A 22,676-nucleotide genomic window follows, 5' to 3' on the forward strand; every position below is an offset into this window, starting at 1 on the left:
AAAGTGTAAAGCAAGCATTATAGTCAGTATTTTGATGTACGGTATTTGTTTTCGTAAATATAATCATTTCCTTTCCCGAATCAGTTTCCGCTTTTCGCTTTTTTGTACCAGTGTAAGTCAATGTTCGCTGCCTTTAAATATACACTCCTGTGTCTTCCGTTTAATATTTGTTAGTATCAAACCCTGTGAATCGCTGTTGTACATACACAGAGAAACAAAATGTCAAAACAACGTTGTTGCTAAATTTATTCTAAATGTGTTAAACTACCATTGTCGAAAAAAAAAAACAAAAAAATACCTGTTGTACCATTGTTGAGTTGAGAGTTTTTTTTTAATTTGCATCTTTTGCGTTTTTAAGGTTTCAATTATCATTTTAATACAAGTTTAAACACAACAAGTTTTGAGTGAAAAACTAACAGCATCAGACAGTTTACTGACTAACATAAAATTTCCCTCTATAAAGTGGTAGGTTTTAGTCACACATTTTATACGTTATTGTTTTTTGACTGAAATAACCAACTATGTCTAAAGTGTAATAACCCCTAAAGTCTGAGTAAACAACAGTAGCATCTGTACATCTATCCTGAAAAATTTGTACACCACAAAAAAAAACATATCTACTAACTCCATAAGGCTCTATTTGAAACAAAAACAAAATTAACGCTATGTAACAGCAACAAAACAACTTAGTTTTGACCGATCCACCCACACAAGCCAAAAAAATTGAACCTCGCTACGGCCTCTTCAAACGCCCTTTTTGCAGATTAACCGAAACCGCCCGCCTCCTCAAACGAAACGTACGACGAGTTTTTACCGGCCGGTCGCACCCACCCGAAAACAAAGAACTAGAACTGAAGCGTGAGTACCACCACTATCTCTCTCTTTCTCTCTCATCTATAACCATTAAATCTCTTATTCTTTCTCGCTGGTATTGAGTCGTAAATTTGTTTTTGAAGAGTCTCCTACTAATTGCACTGGACAAAAAAAAACCGTTGCCCAGTGGCGGCTTGTCACTAACAACCTACCCGACAGTGTAGAATTTGGGTTTTCGTTTACTTTATTATGACAAGTTTTACTGGTTTTCCCATTGCTTGAATCTAAAACTGATCATTCATATTAACCGGGTCTGTGCACCTGATATTCAAGATTTCATATTTTGTTATGCTTCTTATGATACCTGTCTAACTAACAGTTTTTACCATACAGTTGTATACGATTAGCCCGTAATTCATCGCTTTACCTTTGCAAAACATTCTTGCACCTGTGACGTTTCTTGTGACAGCACTGACACAAAGCGTTTCTTTCGTTGTGTTGATGAACAATATTACGTGTACAAACTGTACAGTGCAAACCTGCAGCGCAGGTTTTTGTTTCGTAAGTAATGGATTTCTTTTGAATGCTATTAATTTTGCGTAAAATAGAGCTGAGTACATAGTATTCTTGAGTCGCAAACTAGGATAATCATGGACACACCAACACACCATCGGTCATTTAATCCTTTCCAAAATCAATTTTACAAACATCAATTCCGCTAGTATTCTATGAGACCGAATATATCACAACTTTCATTACATGTTTAAGAATATCAATTCTTGAATCAGCTTCAGAACAGATTAAATTCGCTCTCGAGGTCAAGTAGACCAACTTACACTTTTAGATATTTTCGACTATTTGTAGGTCCAAGAAATCTGTAAAAAAGATTAGCAATTTATTTTTAAAAGTGAAAAAGTACAATGTAACAAGAGCAGGAGCAGTGCCGCGATTCCACGAAATTTACAAAAACAGCGAAAAAACATTATATTAAATATTTCCTTTATAAAATCCACTAAATCAGTGAAAACCAGCAACACTGCATGTCGATCACGATATATTTGGTCAACTTTGATTGAATTTTCTTCGGGCGGGTCGGTTGCGAGAGCCATTATGGGCTTCCTTAGCTATCAACCTGCATGATGACCAGACTGTTCCCCCATAAAATCGAAGTTGCAAGATGAGCTAAGGGCGTACAAGCACGCAGTAACGAATCGTGGACGTTTTCCTCAACTTTTCCGGTTAGAAATCAAATAACGCAGTCGCACGCAGTCTGAGCCAGTATAACTCGATTAATACGTATCAACATCAGAATATAGTAGGGGAGAACTGTACAAAACGCACCAGTTAAACATTTATGAAATTTACAACGCTTTTTGTTATTTTTTAGCGATATTGAATGTGTAGGATGATTGTAGGATCTATACTAGGGCGCCAATCATCGTATGGAAAAAAAGTGACCAGAAAATTTCAAAAAAAAACCTATACAAAATGCTCACCTGCTCGAAAAATCACCCTGTGCAAAATTTCAGCTCAATCGGACTTAAAATGGGGTGGCGCAAAGCGATTGAAGTTTGGCTTTTTTGAAAACCGAAAAATCACCCAAGGGGGGTGGGGTACTTGAAATTTCGGTTTTCAAAAATTTTTTTTGATGCCAAATGACTTTAAAACGCATGAAACGTCGAGAGTTGGTGTCATCTGAAATTTTTTTTTTTTGCAAAAATTTACTCTCTGGGACTGGTCGTTTTTTCAATTGTGGAAGGCGGAGCTCAAAATGTTTAGAATTTATCTTTTGAAATTGATCACTAGTCTCTCGAAATAGCTTGTATAATGATATACACTATAACTAGCATCGAATACATTATGTTTCATTAGGATGATTCATTTATTCGGCATAGGGTGGTTCATAAAATTGTGAAAAATGAGTATAAAATAAAAAAAAGCACTTCGGTTCGTTTGATTGGTGTGACGTTTTCGACAAAGTTGTAGATAATAATTCTGTCTTTTCAAAAAAATTACACTCAAAAAATTATTCATTCAGAAGTTAGAAGAAAGATTAAAATTAATTATTCAAAAGGGCTCATTTTTTAAAAGCTTGATTTTTTGACGTAGGACTACGTCTTTGTTTTCTATACTAGATTTGTGAAAATGAAAATGAAACTGGCAAATGTTGCGTCAGATTTCAAACGGTTATAGCAAGCGAACGACTTAATGCATCTTAGTCATTTATATTTCGGTGGATGGATAAAATGTGTAACAATTTTTTGATATTATGTTCAACATTTTTGCTTAACTGCTTAATGGTGGAAAAAGATGAAAAGTTCCAAGGTCAAGCTTTCCCATACATTTCCCTTGTTCTTGGCTTGCTTCCCAAGCACAGATAACAATAACATGGACGAAATAAATTCCACTGCCTACATATTTTGACTCAACAAAGTGTTTTGGTTTGTTTGTCTTTGTCTAAGCTGCGTGGCCACGCCTTAATGGTAAAAATCTACGCTGAACTCGATACAAAAGACTGCGTGTGGAAAATTCAGCTTCAGTTTAGTTTGTTCCACAATAGCGAGTGCGGTGCAGCCGTTAAAGCTTTGCGACATTGAGAAACGAGAGCTGCATACGAGTCAACTTCCAGGCACCGCGGAGCATGTTATCTGTATTCTGCACACGGCAGCAACAATAACCATCGTACGCTGCAGGATATTTTGCTGGCACAGCTGCTGGAGGGCACAGCGGAGAGCAAATTTTATACGTGGCCAACAAAATAATCGATGCTACCGGTGGTGGTGTGATTATCAGCATTCTGTAGCATACATTTCGAGCTGAAGGTTATCGAATCGGTTCTTTTTAGAACTATAAATGCTTGAAGATAAGAGTTATGAGAATTTTCACAACTACTACTAGTGTGAAATTTTTATCTATTTCTAAATAATCATTTTTACAATAACGACCAGGACGCACCAAATATAAACGGTAGTGTTACCTATGAATAGTTTATTACAACAAGATATAACCCTCATTTCAAGAATTTGCACTGCTAAATTGAGTGATTTTCCGGTTTAATTGTTTGTTTGTGTTCACTCGAACACCGTTATCAGTCAAATGTTAGAAACGAAAATTAGTTAATCTAAGAACCAGAGTGATTTGCGCATCGGGAAAGCAAAACCTTTCTTTTGATGCTTATGAAAATCACTCAGTAGTATTGAAGGTGTTTTGGTTTGTTCCTCTTTCTCGAAGCTACGTAGCCACGCCTTAATTGCAAAAATCTGCTCTGAACTCGATACAAAAGACTGCGTGTAGAAAATTCAGCTTCAGTTTAGTTTGTTACACATAAGCGAGAGCAGTGCAGCTGTTAAAGGTACGCGACATTGAGAAACGAGAGCTGCATACGAGTCAACTCAAAATATTCATGGTGCGATTATCAGCGTTCTGTAGCACGAATTTTTAACTGAATATTATGAAATCGGTTCTTTTCAGAACTATAGATGCTTGAAGATAAGAGTTATGAGAATTTTCGCAACTACTACTAGTGTAAAATTTTCATGTATTCATGCATCGTTAGTTTTAAAATAACGACTATCAAAAATAAACGGTAGTGTTACCTATGAACAGTTATGCGCAGCATATAATAATATTTAGTTTAGCATATATTAAATATTTAGTCCTACGTCACCATTTCATACAACCCCTAGGGCTGTATACCTTGTAGTATTTAATATAACCTACGAAAGATTACCAAAAAATGAAACCAGTCCGATCATATAGAAATCAAGAAAAATAAGTTATCATTTTTTGAAAAAAAAAATTTTTTTTTCGGACGGACAAAATATTATCTACTACTTTGCCGAAGACACTATGCCGTTTCGACTGTAGACATATTTTTAATTTCCAATAGAGCACTCTATGAGGAATCAAGAATATTTCTACAGTCAAAACGGTTTATTTGATTGGCATAGTGTATCTGGCAAAGTTGTAAATAATAACTTCGTTCCTCCAAAAAAATGTACCCCGTGAAAAAAAAAATAAATTTAAAATATATAACTTTTTTTCCGATTTCTCCATGGCCGGTTTCGTTGTTCAGGTAAACTTTCGAGGTTTTTATAAAAAACTAATTTATAAAAATTAATTTATAACTTTCTTTTATTTTTTTTTAAATTAGTAATTTGTTTTAGAGTGTATATTGGGTGATTTTTCGGTTTTCAAAAAAGCAAAACTTCAATCGCTATGCGCCACCCCATTTTAAGTCCGATTGAGCTGAAATTTTGCACAGGGTGTTTTTTCGAGCAGGTGAACATTTTGTATAGGGTTTTTTTTTAAATTCGAGATGACAATTTGCCTGGCACCCTAATTTATACAATGTATGTTTACGACGAAGCTTATTCTACTCGTTTCAATGTTATTTTTGATGAAAATTGCCATTGCTACCAAACAAGCTCGTGGCCGAGGCACCACAACAAACTCCAATATACTTCAAAGCAGAAGGCTGATATACCCCTAGCGGAAATCAGCACACGGAGTGAGAAGCGCTTGAAGTCTCAGAAGTAAAATCAATAGCAATGTCAAGCAATCTTCTGCAGCGCTTCATAGTGCATTCTACGCAAGTTTCAGTTCTGATCGTTTTTAGGTAAAAGTTGATAGAAGTTAGTGGAAGAAAATTTATAGTATTATAAATTCCAAAAAAGTGAGCGTTAGAGGAACCACATTTTTTTATTATTTGCTTAACCATCAAAGCTTATATAAAGCTCATGAATAATTACATGTTGGATAGAGCCACATACGATTCTATAGTTTTTATGGCACACTTTTTCATATTAGAACTGCAGGAAAGCTAGGTTTCTATTAGAAAGACGAAGAAATTTACCATTAAAAGTCACATGTGTGAATATTTTAGGAACTTAACAGCATGAGTCATTTTACGCAAATAATGCGTTTTGAAGAAGCCATATATCGTAAAGTTAAATTACCGTATATTCAATAACTGAAACAGCTGTTGATAAGTTTTACCAAAAAAAAACCTCATAAAATCTCATAAAATACGAAGTTGTGAATAATTGAATATATTTATTGAAACTAATGCAAGTTATGCAAATATTCTCTGAATTTCCAAACAAGGCACAACGCGCACTGTTTTCAAAGTTAAAAACGTTTAACCAAAAAAATTATTGTAGAACCCCTGAGTTCTCAGCAAAGTTGTTATTATTATTTATATAGAAGCTACAATTTTGTGATTGAAAAATGAATTTAACTATTCTCATTTTTGCATATGAAAATTGTCGAGCCTTGTTGAAACGTAAATTACGTCCTCTGATTCATTGCTTACTGGCTTTTCCTAAAAAGGTTGACAGAACAGTATATCTAGTCAGTCGGAAAAGCAGTCTCTGGGCCATAAAGAGCCTGCTTCTGGTCAACCGCATTACATTCTTTTGGTAGATGGAGCACGTACGTGCGGTCCTATATTAGCAGTGACAGCGGTCCTATATGCACCAGTATCAGTTGGCTTTCCGAATTTGCCTTTGCCTACTTGTCGGTTGATCACTAGAGGTGGGCAATCCGCTCACAAACTGATCTAAAAAGTTGGTTCTCCAAAGTGAGTGAGTGATCTACCGCTCTTTTTTTTTCAAGAGCCGTAAGTTACCCCTTATCTCAGGCAAAAAGCTGATAGCTTAAGTGATGTTGTAGATCAGCCATCGCAAGCGAGAGCCATGTGAAAGCTTCAAACCTCTTTTATCGAGCGCAAAGCCGCGCGCGGGACTGCAATAGAACTCCCAGCTGCTAACGCTCTGCTATGCATAACCCACTCACCAGCTGCGACAGCAAGCAAAAATTAGCTTGCTACTGTTAACCCACAGGCACAGGGGCTGGCTAACGCCGAGTATGCACTCGAATAGAGAGCAAAAGTGGAACGAAAAGAGCAAAAGAACTGGTTAACTGCAGGTGATTCGCTGGCGAGCTGATCAGAAGAGTCAGTTCCTTGAAAGAACGACATTTTTTAATCGCTCTTAAAAGAACTAACTTTTCGCGAGCAAACTACCTGCGTGTTGATCAAAAGAACCAGAGCGTCGGAAGAACCAGCTTTTCCTAAGAGCGATTGAAAGATTTCGCTTTTTCAAAAAACTAACTGTGTTACAGCGCAATTTCACCGAAGACAGCTTATTTTGATCTTGTATATTTCTTTAGTTGTTTAGTTAAAGTCACTTTAGCGTGGATAAATCAAGAGACTGTAATTTATATGGAATTCTATCGAACAACTTTGCTGAAGACTCTCTCTTTTTTGGCTCAAAATAATTTCAATTATGTGTCTGTAGCTTTGGAAACTGTGTACTTTAATATTTAATATTTTGCCTGAGTTTTCACCATGTTTATCCATAAATATTGATTATTGTAAAACGATTGTTCTATTGTATTTTGTAAAAATATATTTTTTTGTATCAATCTGGGTAAATTTGATGAGTTTTGTTCTTAGATAGGGTATCTAGTAACCAAAAATACAGTTGTTATTTAAACCAGCATTGCTACTAAGAACATTTTTTGTAACATTGACTAGCCAGGTAATGTATTTTTTTGCTTTAACAGGCAATGTTCGATCTTATGAACGCCATGCTGCAGGCAAATTCCGCGTTTGAAGGAATTCAAGTTGAAAAAAATTGCCATAAAAATTGTTTCATATTTAAAGTTCAACAACGATTGTAAAATCAAAAAAATAATTGAATTGGAACTTTTGGCCCTTAAAAGCCAATTAGAATGAGTTTTTAAATTATTCAACAGTGCATCATGTGCACATCGCAATTGTCACTGAAACTTTCTTTAAACCGTATATTAGATTAAAATACAATCCCAATTACGTAGTTCGTAGATTCGATAGAATACAGAAATGTAACAGTAATCCAATAAACCATAAGCTCAAAGACTTGCTAAGCAGATTGAGAGTCCAATTGAAGATGAAATCACTCGTCAATATAACTTAATTTTTTCACAGGTTTCTTTACCTGCGAGAATATTTGACTAGAATGAGATTAAATTAATTATTAAACATTTCAAAATTATGAAAGCACCTGGTGACGATCGGATCTTTAACATATTAATCAAGGGCACAATGAGGTTTATGGTTAAAATTTCCAATATCTGTTTTAAAATTGAGTATTTTTTCCAAATTATGGAGTTGTAATTATATTAAATTTAAATTTAATTTATGCAATAACTGAAGTCTAAGTTAAACAGTGCGCTGTAATCAACACGAAATACAACAAACAGCGTGTGTCAGTGCTGTACCTCTTGTCACTAACTTTAGTTGAAAAAACTTTTGTTCGTAAACAATAAAAATGACTGAACACTTAAAAGTCACAATACTTCTTCAACAACTAACCTCAGCACAATCCTGAATCACCACCAGCCCAAGCCGACGTTTAGATTAGACTAACCGATGTACATATTATTGTGGATTTTACCACCGCAGCGGTTAATTCTATGTACCTATCTACAAATTCCACCATCCCCATTGGCTGCTCACTCACTACCCCGCCTAAATCCATCAACCACCTACGCTTAGTTGCGTTCTAATCTATTTTCACCGTCGTAATAGTACTAGTAAGTAGTAGTAGTCACACATATGCTTCAATTTCAACCCTCACCGATTTATCGAGCTTTCACCAATTACTTGAATTATGCACTAAAGCTGACACAACAACGGCATTGCTGGTTATAGTATGTGAATTGAAAAAAAAGAAAGGTTCAATCGACCTATCGGACCAATCCGGCGGTTAATTTGTCACTGGTCCTGGTGGTGGTACGTTACAAAGACGTGAAAACGTGTACTGTGTAATCAAGTTACATCAAGTTCGTTACACAAAATTACTATTTACGTAGAGTTGACAACGCGCTTTTAAATGCAATCACAACCCTCTCATCTGGGAGAGGTATAGGTATAGAGTGTCCTATCTTGTCTCTTCGGGAGGATTGTGTGGATTTTACCACCTGAGTTCTAATGAATGTTTTTTTCACGCACTGATGCTTCTTTCAAGGAAACGTCTTTCAGTGACGTACTAGAAATCATTTAATCATCACATTCACATCATAAATATGAACTTTGTACAAAGTAATGACCTGATGAACTCCTAAAAGTGTACATCATTCTGTCTACTTAGGAATATAAGACGATGTGTTAAACTGTAGTGCTCCAGAGTCGTGCGCTTGTAAATTATCGTTATTTTTGTACCTTCTGATTATTGGAAAACTTCCGAAAGTTTGGTTCTACAAATAGAATCATGTGACGTAGCTGTCACTTACTTTTTTAAATGTCTGTTAAGAGTTGAAACGACAGCTTCGATTAGTCAACGTCATCGCCTGTCAGCTGTACGCGTGCTGACCACTAATAATGGCTATTCAATGCTTCTCGTTCATTGATTTTTCAAACTGTGCTTACACTAACCAACAACATTAATTTTTTAGAGACCCTATCATATTCAATCTAGTTTTTAAACTTTCTGCTAATTTCATAATGCTGGAAAATAACAACTTAGTCTTCGGGTAATCTTGAGTGTGTCTATAGAAAATAAACATCTTATGGCTGTCAAACTGATAAATACAGCTTCACGACAGTTCACGTCACATCACAGTCTCAGATTTGATTTCTACCCTGAATGGGTTTAGGAAATAACCGAAATATATAACAACCTGTATTTCTCCATACTATAAATCATTCCATTGAAATGAAGTGAAATACCGTTTTAATACAATTAAATAAAAAGGCAGGAATTGCAATAATGAAGATTGAAGAAAAACATTTCGTGTCAGTACGAATTTTCTTCTCGAGGAAATCATTCAGAACATTTGAGGCTTGTATTCGCATCATTCGAGAGGTTTTTGCTGTGCAAACTTTTCGAATACGTTCGAAAAGTCGATGTATTAATTTAGAGGCAATGACGCGAATATCAACAGATCTGCTTTGCTTTTAGTAAAACAGAATAATAATCGAAAATTCCTCAGTGGATTTCTATACATATTTGTGTTGACTGCAACAAAGCATAGAAATTAAAAAAAAATTATTTTTATTTGGAGTCGTGAATAATTAAAAAGAATAATGCAGCGTCACCTATGTGGCAGAATTAAATCCATCGCCAATATAAAGTGTTTCCAAACCGCTGAATTTTCAACCTAAACCAAATGGTTGAAGTAAAGTTTTTTTAAGATTTGCAGTCGAACTTGACATGAATATTAAATTTTCTTATGATTTTCTTATGAAAGTCAAATTAGAGTAAGTTTAAAATTTAAAAAAAAAAGAATTTCACGTATATCTGTGGGACTTATTACAGAAGATGAAGGAGCAAAATGTTGTATTAGGGAACAAGACGAACTACGTGTGCCTTTTTGATTTTGAGAAAAGTCTGTGAATAACAAACAGAAGGTCAAGTTCCGAATCAGAATGTAGCACCAAAAGTGGAACGACAAGAGCGAAAGAACTGGCTCATTGATCTATATAGAATCTAGATCACTGAATCTACATAGATGCAGGCAATCCGCTTGTAAGCTGATCAAAAGAACCAGTTCTTCAAAAGAAGCAGTTCTTCTGAGAGCGATCAAAAGATTTCGTTTTTTTTTTTTTTTCAAAGAACTGACTCTTCTGATCAGCTTGCGAGTAGATTGCCTGCATCTATAATAGATTCAGAAGATCATTCGTGTGCGTACTCGGCGTAAGCCAGCCCCTGTGCCTGTGTGTGAATTGTGACAATTGTTTGCTTACTCTCGCGGTTGGCTTGTGAAAGGGTTTTATTTATTTATTTATTTATTTCGTCAAGCAAATGTAGACTACAGTTATAATAATACAATGTTTTCTTATATTCTATACATTACTTCCAGTAGTTAGTCGTTTTGACGTTGGACTAACGTCTATATCGAAGTTAGGCACCTGAATTTAAAAATCTAGTAATTCAACCGGGGAAAACCAGGGAAAAGTGGTCAGGTTTTGAGCGCTTATATATCAGTCATTTCTTCTCAGAATTTCGAGGTTTTGGCATCAACCGATCAGAAATTGTTTTACGGTTGAATTTATGTAACAAAAATAACCTATTGTTCGAGATACACTATTGAAAAATTGATAAATCACATCGATTGTCTAAATCATACCGAGCAACCAATCACCACCTCTCTTCACAAGCACAGTCGACACTAACGGATACAACCGATCTGACTTTGTAAACAGTCTCACAGCTTTCAACCAATAACGAGCTCGCTTTCGGTAGCTGCAACAGGTGTTTCAACACCGTTTTAAAATGCTTCTTTTATCATTACCACTGAACAGATTCTAAACACCAATGGCTTGATTGATAGGGGAAATATTGCACAAGATTGTCATATAATAATTTAAATATGTTTTCGATACTAAACTAGTTAAAAGTTGAGTTAAAAGTCGTGCACATTCAACCAATCACAAGCTCGCTTCTTGTTTGCTCGCGGATGGATTTTTGCTTTGGGCTATATAATAGCCTGTGTCGTCTCATAGCAATCATCAGTTAACAAGTGAAAGGCCACCAGGCAGGTCTTGTATAATCAGCAGCGGTGGCTGATTCCAGCGGCCAAACTGAGCTGCAGCAGAACCAGAGCGGTGGTATCAGGCAGCAGCGGCGGAGGTAGTGGGAAGCTGCATTTCTTCATTCAGTTCGGTGCTCCTTCGATCTGAGTTGGACCCCACCAGCGGTAATCCAATTCAGATATCGCTGGGTGAAAACGTTGGGTGTGTGTGCAGTGTGCACATATAGCGTATGTGCATCTGTATTGCTATGACATTTGCGATGATAGGGATGGCGCTGTTGCGTGTGTATGGCTAGCTATAGCGTGTGTAAGACACTAGCATGTGTAGCATATTATGGCTATTGCGTGTATATCTTCAGCGTGTGTACGGATAGTTATAGCTTGTGTGTGGATAGCTGCTGCGTGTGTAATGAATAGTTATAGCGTATGTATGGATAGTAATAGCACATGGTTGGATAGCTTATGCGTGTGTATAGATAGTTGTATCGGATGTATGGAAAGGAATAGCGTGTGTATGGATAGCTATAGCTACAGCGTGTGTATGAATAGTTTTAACGCGTGTTTAGATAGTTATAGCATGTGTGTGAATAACTATAGCGGGTGTTTATCGAAGATTATTATTCTCATTGAAAATATTAAAACGTCTTAACGAACACAGTTGTGAATTTGATTTCACAGCAGCGATTTTAACTTCAGCCAGTCTTTATTCATCGAGGAAAAATTACTACCTATGAATGATCAACACTTATTTACTAGAAATTTGATTTAGATCAAAACGGGTTCTTTTGAGTATCATAAGTTATTGGTAAAAAGAGTTGCAAGTTTTCTCAATGAGCATTAATTAAATTTTCGTTTTTGTTTCTCGGTGCGCGGTTTTGATTTTGTTTCTCGCACACAGAGAAAGAAACAAACTTGTCGCTATCGTGAAAAATAACAAAACAATTAGAAATGCTCTAAATCACAACTGAAGAAGTTAAGATATTTTCCTGTCACTCGCCCAAACCTTGATAACAACTACCGAAAAACGTGTGATTGAGCTCTTGCTATATTGAGTTATTGAACCAAACGTTTTTTTTTTCAAATACATGAAGTTATATGCTGGGCTGGAACTAACCTAGCATGAGTTTTATCGATTAAATGTCAAACAATTTTCAAATTTAAAATTTTCGGTTGAATCGTTCTGGGCTCCAATTTCAGATAGTTTCGTAAAGTTTGCTTTTTGCTTAGATAGGAAAATTTTACCAATTCGCTCAATTAAATGATTGTCTTGGTAGTGCAGCAAACAAAGGGTTGATTCGAATATGTATGAAATGACAGCGATTAAATAAAAGATATCCATTCTTTTAGTATATATTATTATTTATAACGTTTTAACGTCTCAGCATCCAGAAATGCACTGTTAGATAAAATTGCAGCAAATACTAGAGTTGCAATTCTCTCTATTATTTGTTTTAATGGAATATAAGAATACCGTAGTCCAATGTCATGCGGTCGTGTCTTGAATACCACCCTCCTACTTTTTTGATTTGATTTCTGCCCATAGTGATGTCGATATTTTCGCAGTGCTGATTATAGTGACGCATCATGCGATTTATTTGGGCAATTTTTTGAGTAGTTAGTTCTGTGAGAGCTTTCCGAAAATATTCTACGATTTCTTAATATGCATAAAAATTTAGTTGCGATAATAATTTAGAAGATTGCACGCGTTGAGAAATAATGTCATTAATAAAATAAAGCATTGAAAGTTCGCGGCGTTTTTTTAAGTGCTTGTATGTCTATAAGCATGCAGCGTGCTTCATATGATGGTAAGGGAAATGCTGTCCAATTTAGCTTACGAAGCGCGTATAAAAGAAATTGTTTTTGGCAGAGTAGGCAGTGTGACTTTGCACTCGTATCCAAGTGAGTTTTAAAACTTGCTTGCACATTTATTTTCGGTTTGCCCGTAAACCCTACTAACAATGCATTACACTAGAGTTAGGTTTGAGTTTGAATCCTGCATAACAACAATTGCATAAAAATCGAATTGCGAAGGAATTCGCGCCGCGTCTGCTGCAACAGTTTGTTGCATTGTCCTTTGAAAGCATAAATTCGATCTAAAAACAAAACTCATCGCGTCACATTAACGCCTGCATCGTTGGATTCATCGTGCACTGCACGCATTGCACGCATTTAAACTCAATTGATCAGAGTGTGCGGTGCAAAAAAACTCAAACTATCGAGAGGAAGCAGATTTAAGTTGGATTCAAATCTGGAAAAGTGTTACTCAGTTCATCTTTGCACGAGTTCATGCCATCACTGGTTTTTGGACAGATTCAATGCGTTCTTCATGTGTTACAATATATGGATTCCATACAGTGCTACAATATTCCAGAAATTATGGCCGAAGCGTTTTATAAAGCCCAGCATACTATTTGCTTTGTTGATTATTGTGTTATAATGTTCTATGAATGTAAGTTTGTAGTCTAAGACTACCCCTAGGTCCCTTACGATTTTGCATTTTTCTACTGGTTGGTTTCCTAAGAAAATGTCTGTATGTGGTATTACTGTTTTTCTGCTAAAGGCTATTAAATAAAAATTTTTAATGTTGAGTTGCAATATAATTTTGTTGCACCAAGTGTAGAATACATTAATTTCATTCTGGCATTTTTCGAAGTCTTCTGCATTGATCATGTCTATAAAGAGCTTCATGTCGTCAGCATATACAAGCACATGTATTGATTTAAGAAGAAAGGAGATGTCATTCACGTATAATATAAAAAGAAGAGGGCCCAGGTGAGAACCTTGAGGAACCCCGGAAGGTAATTCTATTGGGTTTGAAAAGGAATTTTGAAAGCGGACTATTTGTGTTCGTTTTGTTAAGTATGACTGCAGCCATTCCAAAAATTTTGTTTCCATTCCGTATTTTTCGAGCTTGAAGAGCAATAAAGGTATGTCGATTCTGTCAAATTTCTTGCTAAAGTCCGTATTAAGAGCTTCTACGTGGTTACCGTTGTACATTACAGTCAAAGTAAAAGTTATGAATTGTAATAGTTGATCGGCCTTTATAAAAGCCGTGTTGTTGAGTTGTAATTTGGTTTTTTACTTGCTGAAAGATTTTATTATGCATAGCAGAGCAGTCAGCGGGTGGCAGCTGGTTGCTGGGAGTTCTATTGCAGCTTTGCGCTTGGCAAGTGAGATGTTAAACTTTAACCTTTACATTTACTAAACACTTCACTTGTCAAAAGCTTACACTTGAATGAATCATCTATCATGGCAGCACTCCTCATATACAGTTTTTTTTCTTCTGTATTTCTATAATGTATTTTTTTCTTCCGGGTCATTGGGAATTCCAGGGTTGATCAAAATTGCAACAACAATGCCACGTTCTGTTTAGGTAGTTCGTTTTTAGCAGTTTTCTCGTCGTTCCTTCAACCAATTCTTACTCAACAAGACAACCTCCAAAAGCAAGGTATTATGGTTTAAAAACCGATTGCCGATGAGGACAACCACCATTGGTCAACCGGTTTAGAATTTATGGCGGGAACATATTTCTGTAATATAATGGCCATGATCAATGCAGTACTTAGAACCACAATCTGGCCTGTTTCGATGGTGTTCCGGATACTCCTGGATTATTGAACCAAAACTCATCAAGCGAAATCAATAACGATTTGAAATCCGCGAAGTAGCCCATTAGTGGCCATATCGAGTGTCTAGGTCATTATAGGTCACTTAGGAAATAGAAAAAAAAATCATGATTGTTGTCAAAACCGAACAGGGTCTGTGTATATACTAGGGTGGGGAATCGTTATATGGAAAAAACGAAACTTGATAGCAGAAAGCCAGAACCAAGTTTTTTTTTGTTCTATTTGGGGCCCCAAATAATCCTAAATTTATCGGAAGTCGATTGGTTTTGTCTCCGCTTGGCGCATTGCATTTCAAATTTATATGGAGATTTGTATGGAAAAACCAACTTTTATGCATTTTCCATTCTAAAGAGCTCAAAATGGCTCAAACCATAGGTTTCATAATTTCAAATGGTAGGTTTTTTGATGCTTAACAACTTGGCCGAAGAGACTAAAGAGCTAGGGTGTCCCAAAAAAATACTAGAGCTGTTCGAAGTTGAGTATGTCGAAATTTATGTTGCAAATCATTTTTTTCTGCCAACACTGCCAGTGTACCGACGTCAGGCAGATTTCCATCAGAAGTAACCTTTGAAACACGTTGTAGATTTTTTCTACGCCTTGAATATTGACCTAAATTTGTTTGCTTGATCCAGTTGAGTGTATAAACTCGTTACGACAGGTTACTTCTGATGGGAATCCTACTGACACCGGTGCATTGGTAATGTTGAAGAAAACAAGATTTTCTGCATTTAAATCGACATACTCAACTTTGAACAGCTATAGCTCTTCCTAGGGACATTCTAGCTCTTCAGTGTCTTCTGCAAAGTTGTTCGGCATCTAAAATACTATACTTTAACATAATGTAGTGCATTATTAGAGCATTATTGAGCTCTCCAGAAAGGTAAATGCAAAAAAGTAGGTTTCCTCATATAAATGTTCATACAAATTTGAAATGCAATGCGCCAAGCGGAGATAAGACCAATCTTCGAGATAATCAATATAACATAATTTATTATCTACTATATAAAAATGGAATTCCGTAACGCTTGATCTTATTGATATTATTCCCTCAGTCTCAGAGGTGTACAGTTATCATCATCTTGAATCGTTCTAAATCATAAATAAAAAGTGGTGACATGTAGGTTTTTTAACATGAAAATGTTCGCTGGTATTCTAAATCAAAATTCAAAGCGATGACATATCATATCAAATGTTTATTAATGTTCAGGAAAGACATTTAAGAAAAAAAAATTAGTTTCTGATCACTAAAAATTTTTTTCACAAAACTACGTAAAACACGCAAAATTATGACTTTTTATACTTAATTCGTCTCCAAATCAAAATTCAAAGCGATGACATGTGATTCTTTTTTCATTAAAATGTTCGTTGATGTTTAAGAAAGACATTTGAGAAAAAATAATAGGTATCTAATTACTAAAACTTGAGATATTATTCACAAAACTACTTAAAACATGCAAAATTATGACTTTCTGTGCTGAATTTGCCTCTAAACCAAAATTCAAAGCGATGGCATATGGTTCTTTTTTCACCAAAATGTTTGTTAATGTTCAGGAAAGACATTTGAGGAAAAATAATTAGGATCTGATCATTAAAACTTGAGATATTACTCACAAAACTACGTAAAAAATGCAAAGTTATGACTTTTTATACTTAATTCATCTCCAAATCGAAATTCAAAGCGATGACATGTGATTCAGTTTTTCATCAAAATGTTCGTTGATGTTTAAGGAAGACAGTTGAGAAAAAATAACAGGTATCTGAATACTAAAACTCGACATATTATTCACAAAACTACGTGAAACATGCAAAATCATAATTTTTCTGCTGAATTTGCCTCTAAATCAAAACTCGAAGCAGTGATCTGTGAAATAAAAAAAATAGTTATCTGATAACTGAAAATAGAGATATTATTCACAAAACTAAGTAAAACATGCAATATCATGATTATTTTGGCTCAATTTGTCTCTAAATCTCAATTCAAAGCTACGATATGTGATTTTTTCCATTAAAATGTTTGTTTATGCCAGGAAAGACTTTTGAGTAAAAATAACAGATTTTTGATTACTGAAAATTGAAATATTATTCACAACACTACGATAAACAAGCAAAATCCTGGATATTTGAACTCTATTTGTCTCTCAATCGAAATTCATAGCTATGATATGTAATTGTTCTTCATTGAAATGTTTGTTAATGTTCAGAAAAGACATTTGAGGAAAAATAATAGGTATCTTATTGTTAAAAGTTGACATATTACTTTAAAAACTACGTATGTTTGAAGATGATTTTCAGCATACAGAAAAACACATTAAAATACTCTTTTTTAAATTTATATATATTATACATATAATACATGCCAAATTTTGACTTTTTGAGCATGAGCTCAATTCGCAAGTAAATTAATTTTTTTTTTCAATAACATGTTCGTTGTTCCTTCAACATCTGCAAATATTTTCTTGCAATAGAATTTATGTTTAAATTTGGTGCGAGTCGAGCAGAAAAAATTACATTTCTGATGTTTTCGTAGTTTTGTGAATAGTAACACATTACGTGATTCGAAATACTTTTTCACTTTTACCAACACTAGATCTTGGAACATTTGGCTGGAGGGAGGAAAGGCCGCATTTCATTGGTTCAATCTACTTTTTTTTTCAATTTCTACGTGGTTATGTGAATTAAAACGTTAACTTCTTCTTAGACGTGTTCCTAGGCCATCAACAAACATTTTCGTTACAAAAATTCACATGTTTTCTCTTTAGATATGATTATAGAGGAGAATAAAGCATGAATGGTCACGCTAAATTCTTCCTCCGTTGATTTCTTTCTTCTAAAAGTTACATAAAAAGAAGTTTTACTGTGAACGATTGACGAATATCCGGTTATCACTCGAGTGTGGTATATTCGGAACTGGGATGACCCCACATAACATTTTCCGAAATAACGACTTCTGGTTTCAGGAAAATAATCTAAAGTGGTATTCGGCCAACCATTTCAATACTTCCGAAACTTTCGAATGTCATTTTGAAATCCGAAATGGCGACTTCCAGTTTCTGTAAAACATCCCCAAATCACAAAATGCAATCCAATATGGGTATTTCCGTTCTGTGCGTTCTCAGAATGTTAAAGTACTTAAACTGATGTTGGACGTATAAGAATTATAAAAAATGATTCTTAATTTTGAAACTTTTGATCCCGAGCATCGCCGGGAACGTTCAACTAGTTACGTATATATGTATAACAAACGCCGACAACAGTCTCAAGACAATTTTTAATTTATTTCGTCGGCACATGTATTGTGTATAACATACTATAATAGAAATCTCACTGGTCTAAATAAGAGATATTAAAATTAAAAAATTAAAAATGGCTCGATTATCCGTAGGATTCGATTATCCGGAGCGAAATGTTTTTCAAAACTCCGGATTATCGAGTCTGACCTGTACCTATTAGACTGGGACACGGTTATATGGGAAAAAGCGATGGTGTTTTTTTTTCGCTCCCATGCACTTTTCGTGTTCCTTATGAATCGTATAACAACTGTGTTATTTTTCAGATCGATCGGTGAAACGCCCGATTTTTAAAATTTCCATACAATTTTATATGGGAAAATTCAATTTTTCAAAACTTATTCTCTAGAAATTCCTAATTAGGTCCTGAAAATATATCGATACATGATATTTGTAGGAAATTTTCCTGGGAAAAACTCTTCTGAAGACCGTAAGGCGCTACGGTGCTTGTAGAAACAGCTATTCACCCCAAACTGATTGAATGTCTGACGGACGGCTCACCATTGAATTTTACTAGCAATACTGCTGCAGCATGTTGCTGTTGCAAATTCAACCATGTGATGAGAAATGATATCGCTTAAATTGATCTTGGAGGCTTCCCTAAAGATACTATGAGCAAAAATCACAATTTGAAAAATAATTCCACGCGAAATTATTTCTCATACTTAAGCAAGTCTGCAATAGCAGCATGCTGTAGCAGTGTTGCTGGAAAATTTTAATTGTGAGCCGTCCGTCAGACATTCAATCAGTTTAGGGTCAGCTGTTTCTACAAGCATCGTAGCGCCTTACGGTCTTCAGAAGAGTTTTTCCCAGGAAAATTTCCTACAAATATCATGTATCGATATATTTTTAGGACCTAATTAGGAATTTCTAGAGAATAAGTTTTGAAAAAGTGAATTTTCCCATATAAAATCGTATGGAAACTTTAAAAATCGGGCGCAAATCGGGCGTTTCACCGATCGATCTGAAAAGTTACACAGTTGTTATGGGACCCATAAGGAACACGAAAAGTGCATGGGAGCTAACATTTATTTTTTGTCCCACCCTAGTACCTATATTCCGTGTAATTGAATAAACAGGAACATTCTAAAACGTTCTACAAAGTGGAAGTGCGAATGTTCTACGAGGCGCAAAACTGGAATGTTCTAGGTTTTTCGGTGACTAGTAGAATTTGCGTCCGCATCTATCAACAATGCCTCGATCCAGTGTGCTCGACTAGAAGAATTACATCGATAATTTCTTCGAGTTGTCAAATGCGGTAAATGTTATGCATCTCCCAAATTGTGAATGTGCATGGAAGGATGGTGAATTTTATTTCTGTAATGTTGCAAACTTCTCCTAGATTACTATGCACTTTTGCATACATTTTTTATTATAAGGCGATTTTATTCATCACAATGAACCCTTTTTTTCATAAAACGAAAACACTTCCTAAATAATTTTGAATCGAAATATCAACAAGTGAATCTTCAATATGTTTACATTCGGCACCTGAGTCGATCTGCATGTGTTGCTTGAATAAAAATTAATACAATGATTTAACTAGTACTGGAAAAACCTAGTATCACAACGTTCCATCAAGTTCCGAACATTCATTTCCTCTGGATATTTTCCCGAATGTTTTGATGGAAATATGAACTTTTTTGAACTGAACTGATTTTGTGTAACATACAGAAAGTTCTATAGATACAACATGGTAATGTTAATATTTGATTGAAATTATGACACATTGAAGAGCTACTTGGTTCTCGTTTAAACTCCAAATTATCAATCTTAGTAAACATACCTCTGCGAGCAGTTTAAAACATGAGAATATGGATCGTATACAGAAGCTTCGAGAAAAGAACTCGTCTTATTTAAAATAGGTACATGGTCAACTCGACTTCTGTATTGGGGTGCTATCTTGCGAGTTAAATTCACTATTCTCGGTTACTCCAGCTAGCAGTAACGCACATCTGTCAGATAATGATGGTGATAATGTCAGTTACCTACTATTTATTTCAAGGGGCTTGTGTGGCTGTTAAACTCCATACATTTTCCATCTACCACTCATTGATTCTCAGCGTTTCTGTTACCCCATTTTTGGGTGGTTTGCCTTAAAACTAATGAAATAGAGTAAACGTTCTAAATTGTCGGTGAAATATTTCTCGAATAAATATCGTTTTAGATGGAAAAAACAAGAACTCAACATTTGTTTACAGTACAATGTGCATTTTCAAAGAATAAGATAGGTTGTGTAAGCATCTGAAATAAAATATTGACACCGTGATGAATTAATGATTGGTAGGCAAAATGTTGACGTTCATAGTCCCCTGATTTATTTACTTAGTTTTTTTGTTTGCTGTTGTCATTTGTCAGTAACTGAGACAGTGTGTTGGTTCATCTCTCCATGTATTCAATTTGAGGGACGATGGAAATTGTGTATGAGTGTGTAAATCTAATAGGATTTTCTAATAAATACTCTTCATTTAGGGGTGGGCAAAACTACTCTTTCCAAAAGTTCTGAATCGGCTCACAAAGATTTGTTTCGGAATGGTTCGCCAAATATCGGTTTGCAAACCATCAGTTTTGATTCGCTCGAAAAAGCGTGATTATTTGTTGTGAGTTGTTGGCACGGCCTCTTTTAAAAAAACGATTCATGTGAACGGCTCGTGAGACGTTCGTTTTCCTTTTTTTTTCATATGTTCCGTAATGGTAAAACTGTTTGTACAGCTCATAAATTTCGAGGCTTCGAAAAAAAAAATTCAGTCCAACGACACTTACTTTAACAAAATTTATAATATAAATGAATTAACACAGGCAGCTGAACATTCGACAAAAATGAGATTAAACGAGCTTTCGATTTTTATAACCACTGAAACTTCCTGTAAACATTAACAATGATTATGAAGGTCGCCGTAACGTTAACTGTAGCCGTACCCAAAATTATATTTCAAGTGTGTAAGGGACCATCCATTAATGATGTTACGCAAAATTTGGAAAAAATTTACTCCCCCCCCCCTCCCCCTTGTCAAAAACTGTCTCAACTTCGTTCACCCCTAACCCCCACCCCCACTTAATTACGCAACGCAAATCTTCAACAAAAAAGGGATCGTAGAACTATGAATGAGTGATGCAAATATCATAAATAATTCTGAGTTGAACTCTGTGGTATAGGCATGTGTCTTCTTAATTTTTTTTTTTTGAGTTAAAATTTGATATCACACTCACGCTAACCCCCCCTCCCCCAAATATCACAATAACACAATAATCCAAACCGCTTCCCCCTCCTAAATGCGTGATATCATTAATGAATGGTCCCTAACATACAAACCATGTGAAAGATAACAAATCGTATTACATCTATAACCAGCAAAACATTGAAATAACTATAAATAATACAACCACTAAGTAATCATTCATTTTGCACATAATGTCATTCGTCGTGGCTCTCGTGTGTACTAAAAGCTGGATCTCGGGCAACCCTAGTGATAAACATATCGCTAGCGCTTGTTAAAAAAAAACAACGGTCTCAAATACTTGATCACTAACCATCTCCTTTTTCTTCCCCTCTAACCAACCGCCGCCCGCACAGATGGTTTCGCTTTCTCGCAGGAGGAAGGTGGAGCCGTGACACAAACCGACGTTATCAGAGCCTACGACACCAATCTGCCCAAACCGGATGGGAATTGAGAGTTCCGACCCGATTTTTGCTGCGCAAACTATTTTTCCGTGTGTTGAAGCGAAGACGCAAACGGCACCAACAGCAGCAGCACCAGCAACATCAGCGGCAGCCCCCACATCTGAGCCTGCTATGATGGACCTCTGGCGAGAAAACCGTTCAGAGACGCAGGTCAAGCGTTTATTCCAGGAATTTAGTAACATTAACAATATGCGTAAGTAATTTTGTGTAAATGTGTGTAAAGTTAAAGGAAAAAAAACAAAAGCACTATTATTTATACGTACGTATTTGTTAGAAAAGAATACAATACAAAGTGTTTGATGTGTAAGCGCCAGGGTATATTTATAGTGGAAGATAATTGATAATATTTATTTTGCGTCGAGTAACGTGAAAAAAGTATTTATTATTATATTAACGTGTTAGTTAAGGTGAAAAAAATCGATAGTGTTGCAAAAAAAAGCAAGGACAACATTATAAATATCAAGATAAAAAGTATTATTTTTGTATCAAAAAGGTAAATCAAATCAATTATACAAATTGTAGGCTTTTGTCTTGTTCAGAACTGTTTCATTTCTACCTTTCAACTTCGACTGGATGCTTTTCTGCTCTAATATAGTTTATAGTTTAGTTTTTTTTTCTACGGAAACAAGTTAACATTTGTCAGCAGAGACATGAAATATAAAAAAAAAGAAATTTAGCAGTAATAAAACACTACACACAACTAAAAACTGATACAAACTAGAAAAAAAATTCGGTAACGCCTTGATAAAA

General features: G+C 35.3%; 1 protein-coding gene across 22 annotated transcripts in view; it reads left to right on the top strand.

Annotated features, from left to right (window-relative positions):
- The window catches only part of LOC129721157 (probable phospholipid-transporting ATPase IA), a 162,006-nt gene extending 139,408 nt beyond the window's left edge, over positions 1-22,598 (top strand). For 13 of the 22 annotated variants that reach the window (XM_055673392.1, XM_055673393.1, XM_055673399.1 and 10 more), the window contains 2 exons: positions 764-858; positions 21,819-22,049. In XM_055673392.1, the coding sequence (XP_055529367.1) occupies positions 764-858; positions 21,819-21,916 (193 nt within the window). In that variant the 3' untranslated portion in view covers positions 21,917-22,049. Of the gene's footprint in view, positions 1-763; positions 859-1,206; positions 1,375-21,818 lie in introns of all 22 variants that reach the window. The other 9 variants (XR_008727349.1, XR_008727351.1, XR_008727353.1 and 6 more) reach the window with 4 other exon arrangements.
- Positions 22,599-22,676: the final 78 nt, after the last annotated feature.

This window comes from Wyeomyia smithii, chromosome 2 (genome assembly GCF_029784165.1).
Source record: "Wyeomyia smithii strain HCP4-BCI-WySm-NY-G18 chromosome 2, ASM2978416v1, whole genome shotgun sequence".
NCBI lineage: Eukaryota > Metazoa > Arthropoda > Insecta > Diptera > Culicidae > Wyeomyia > Wyeomyia smithii.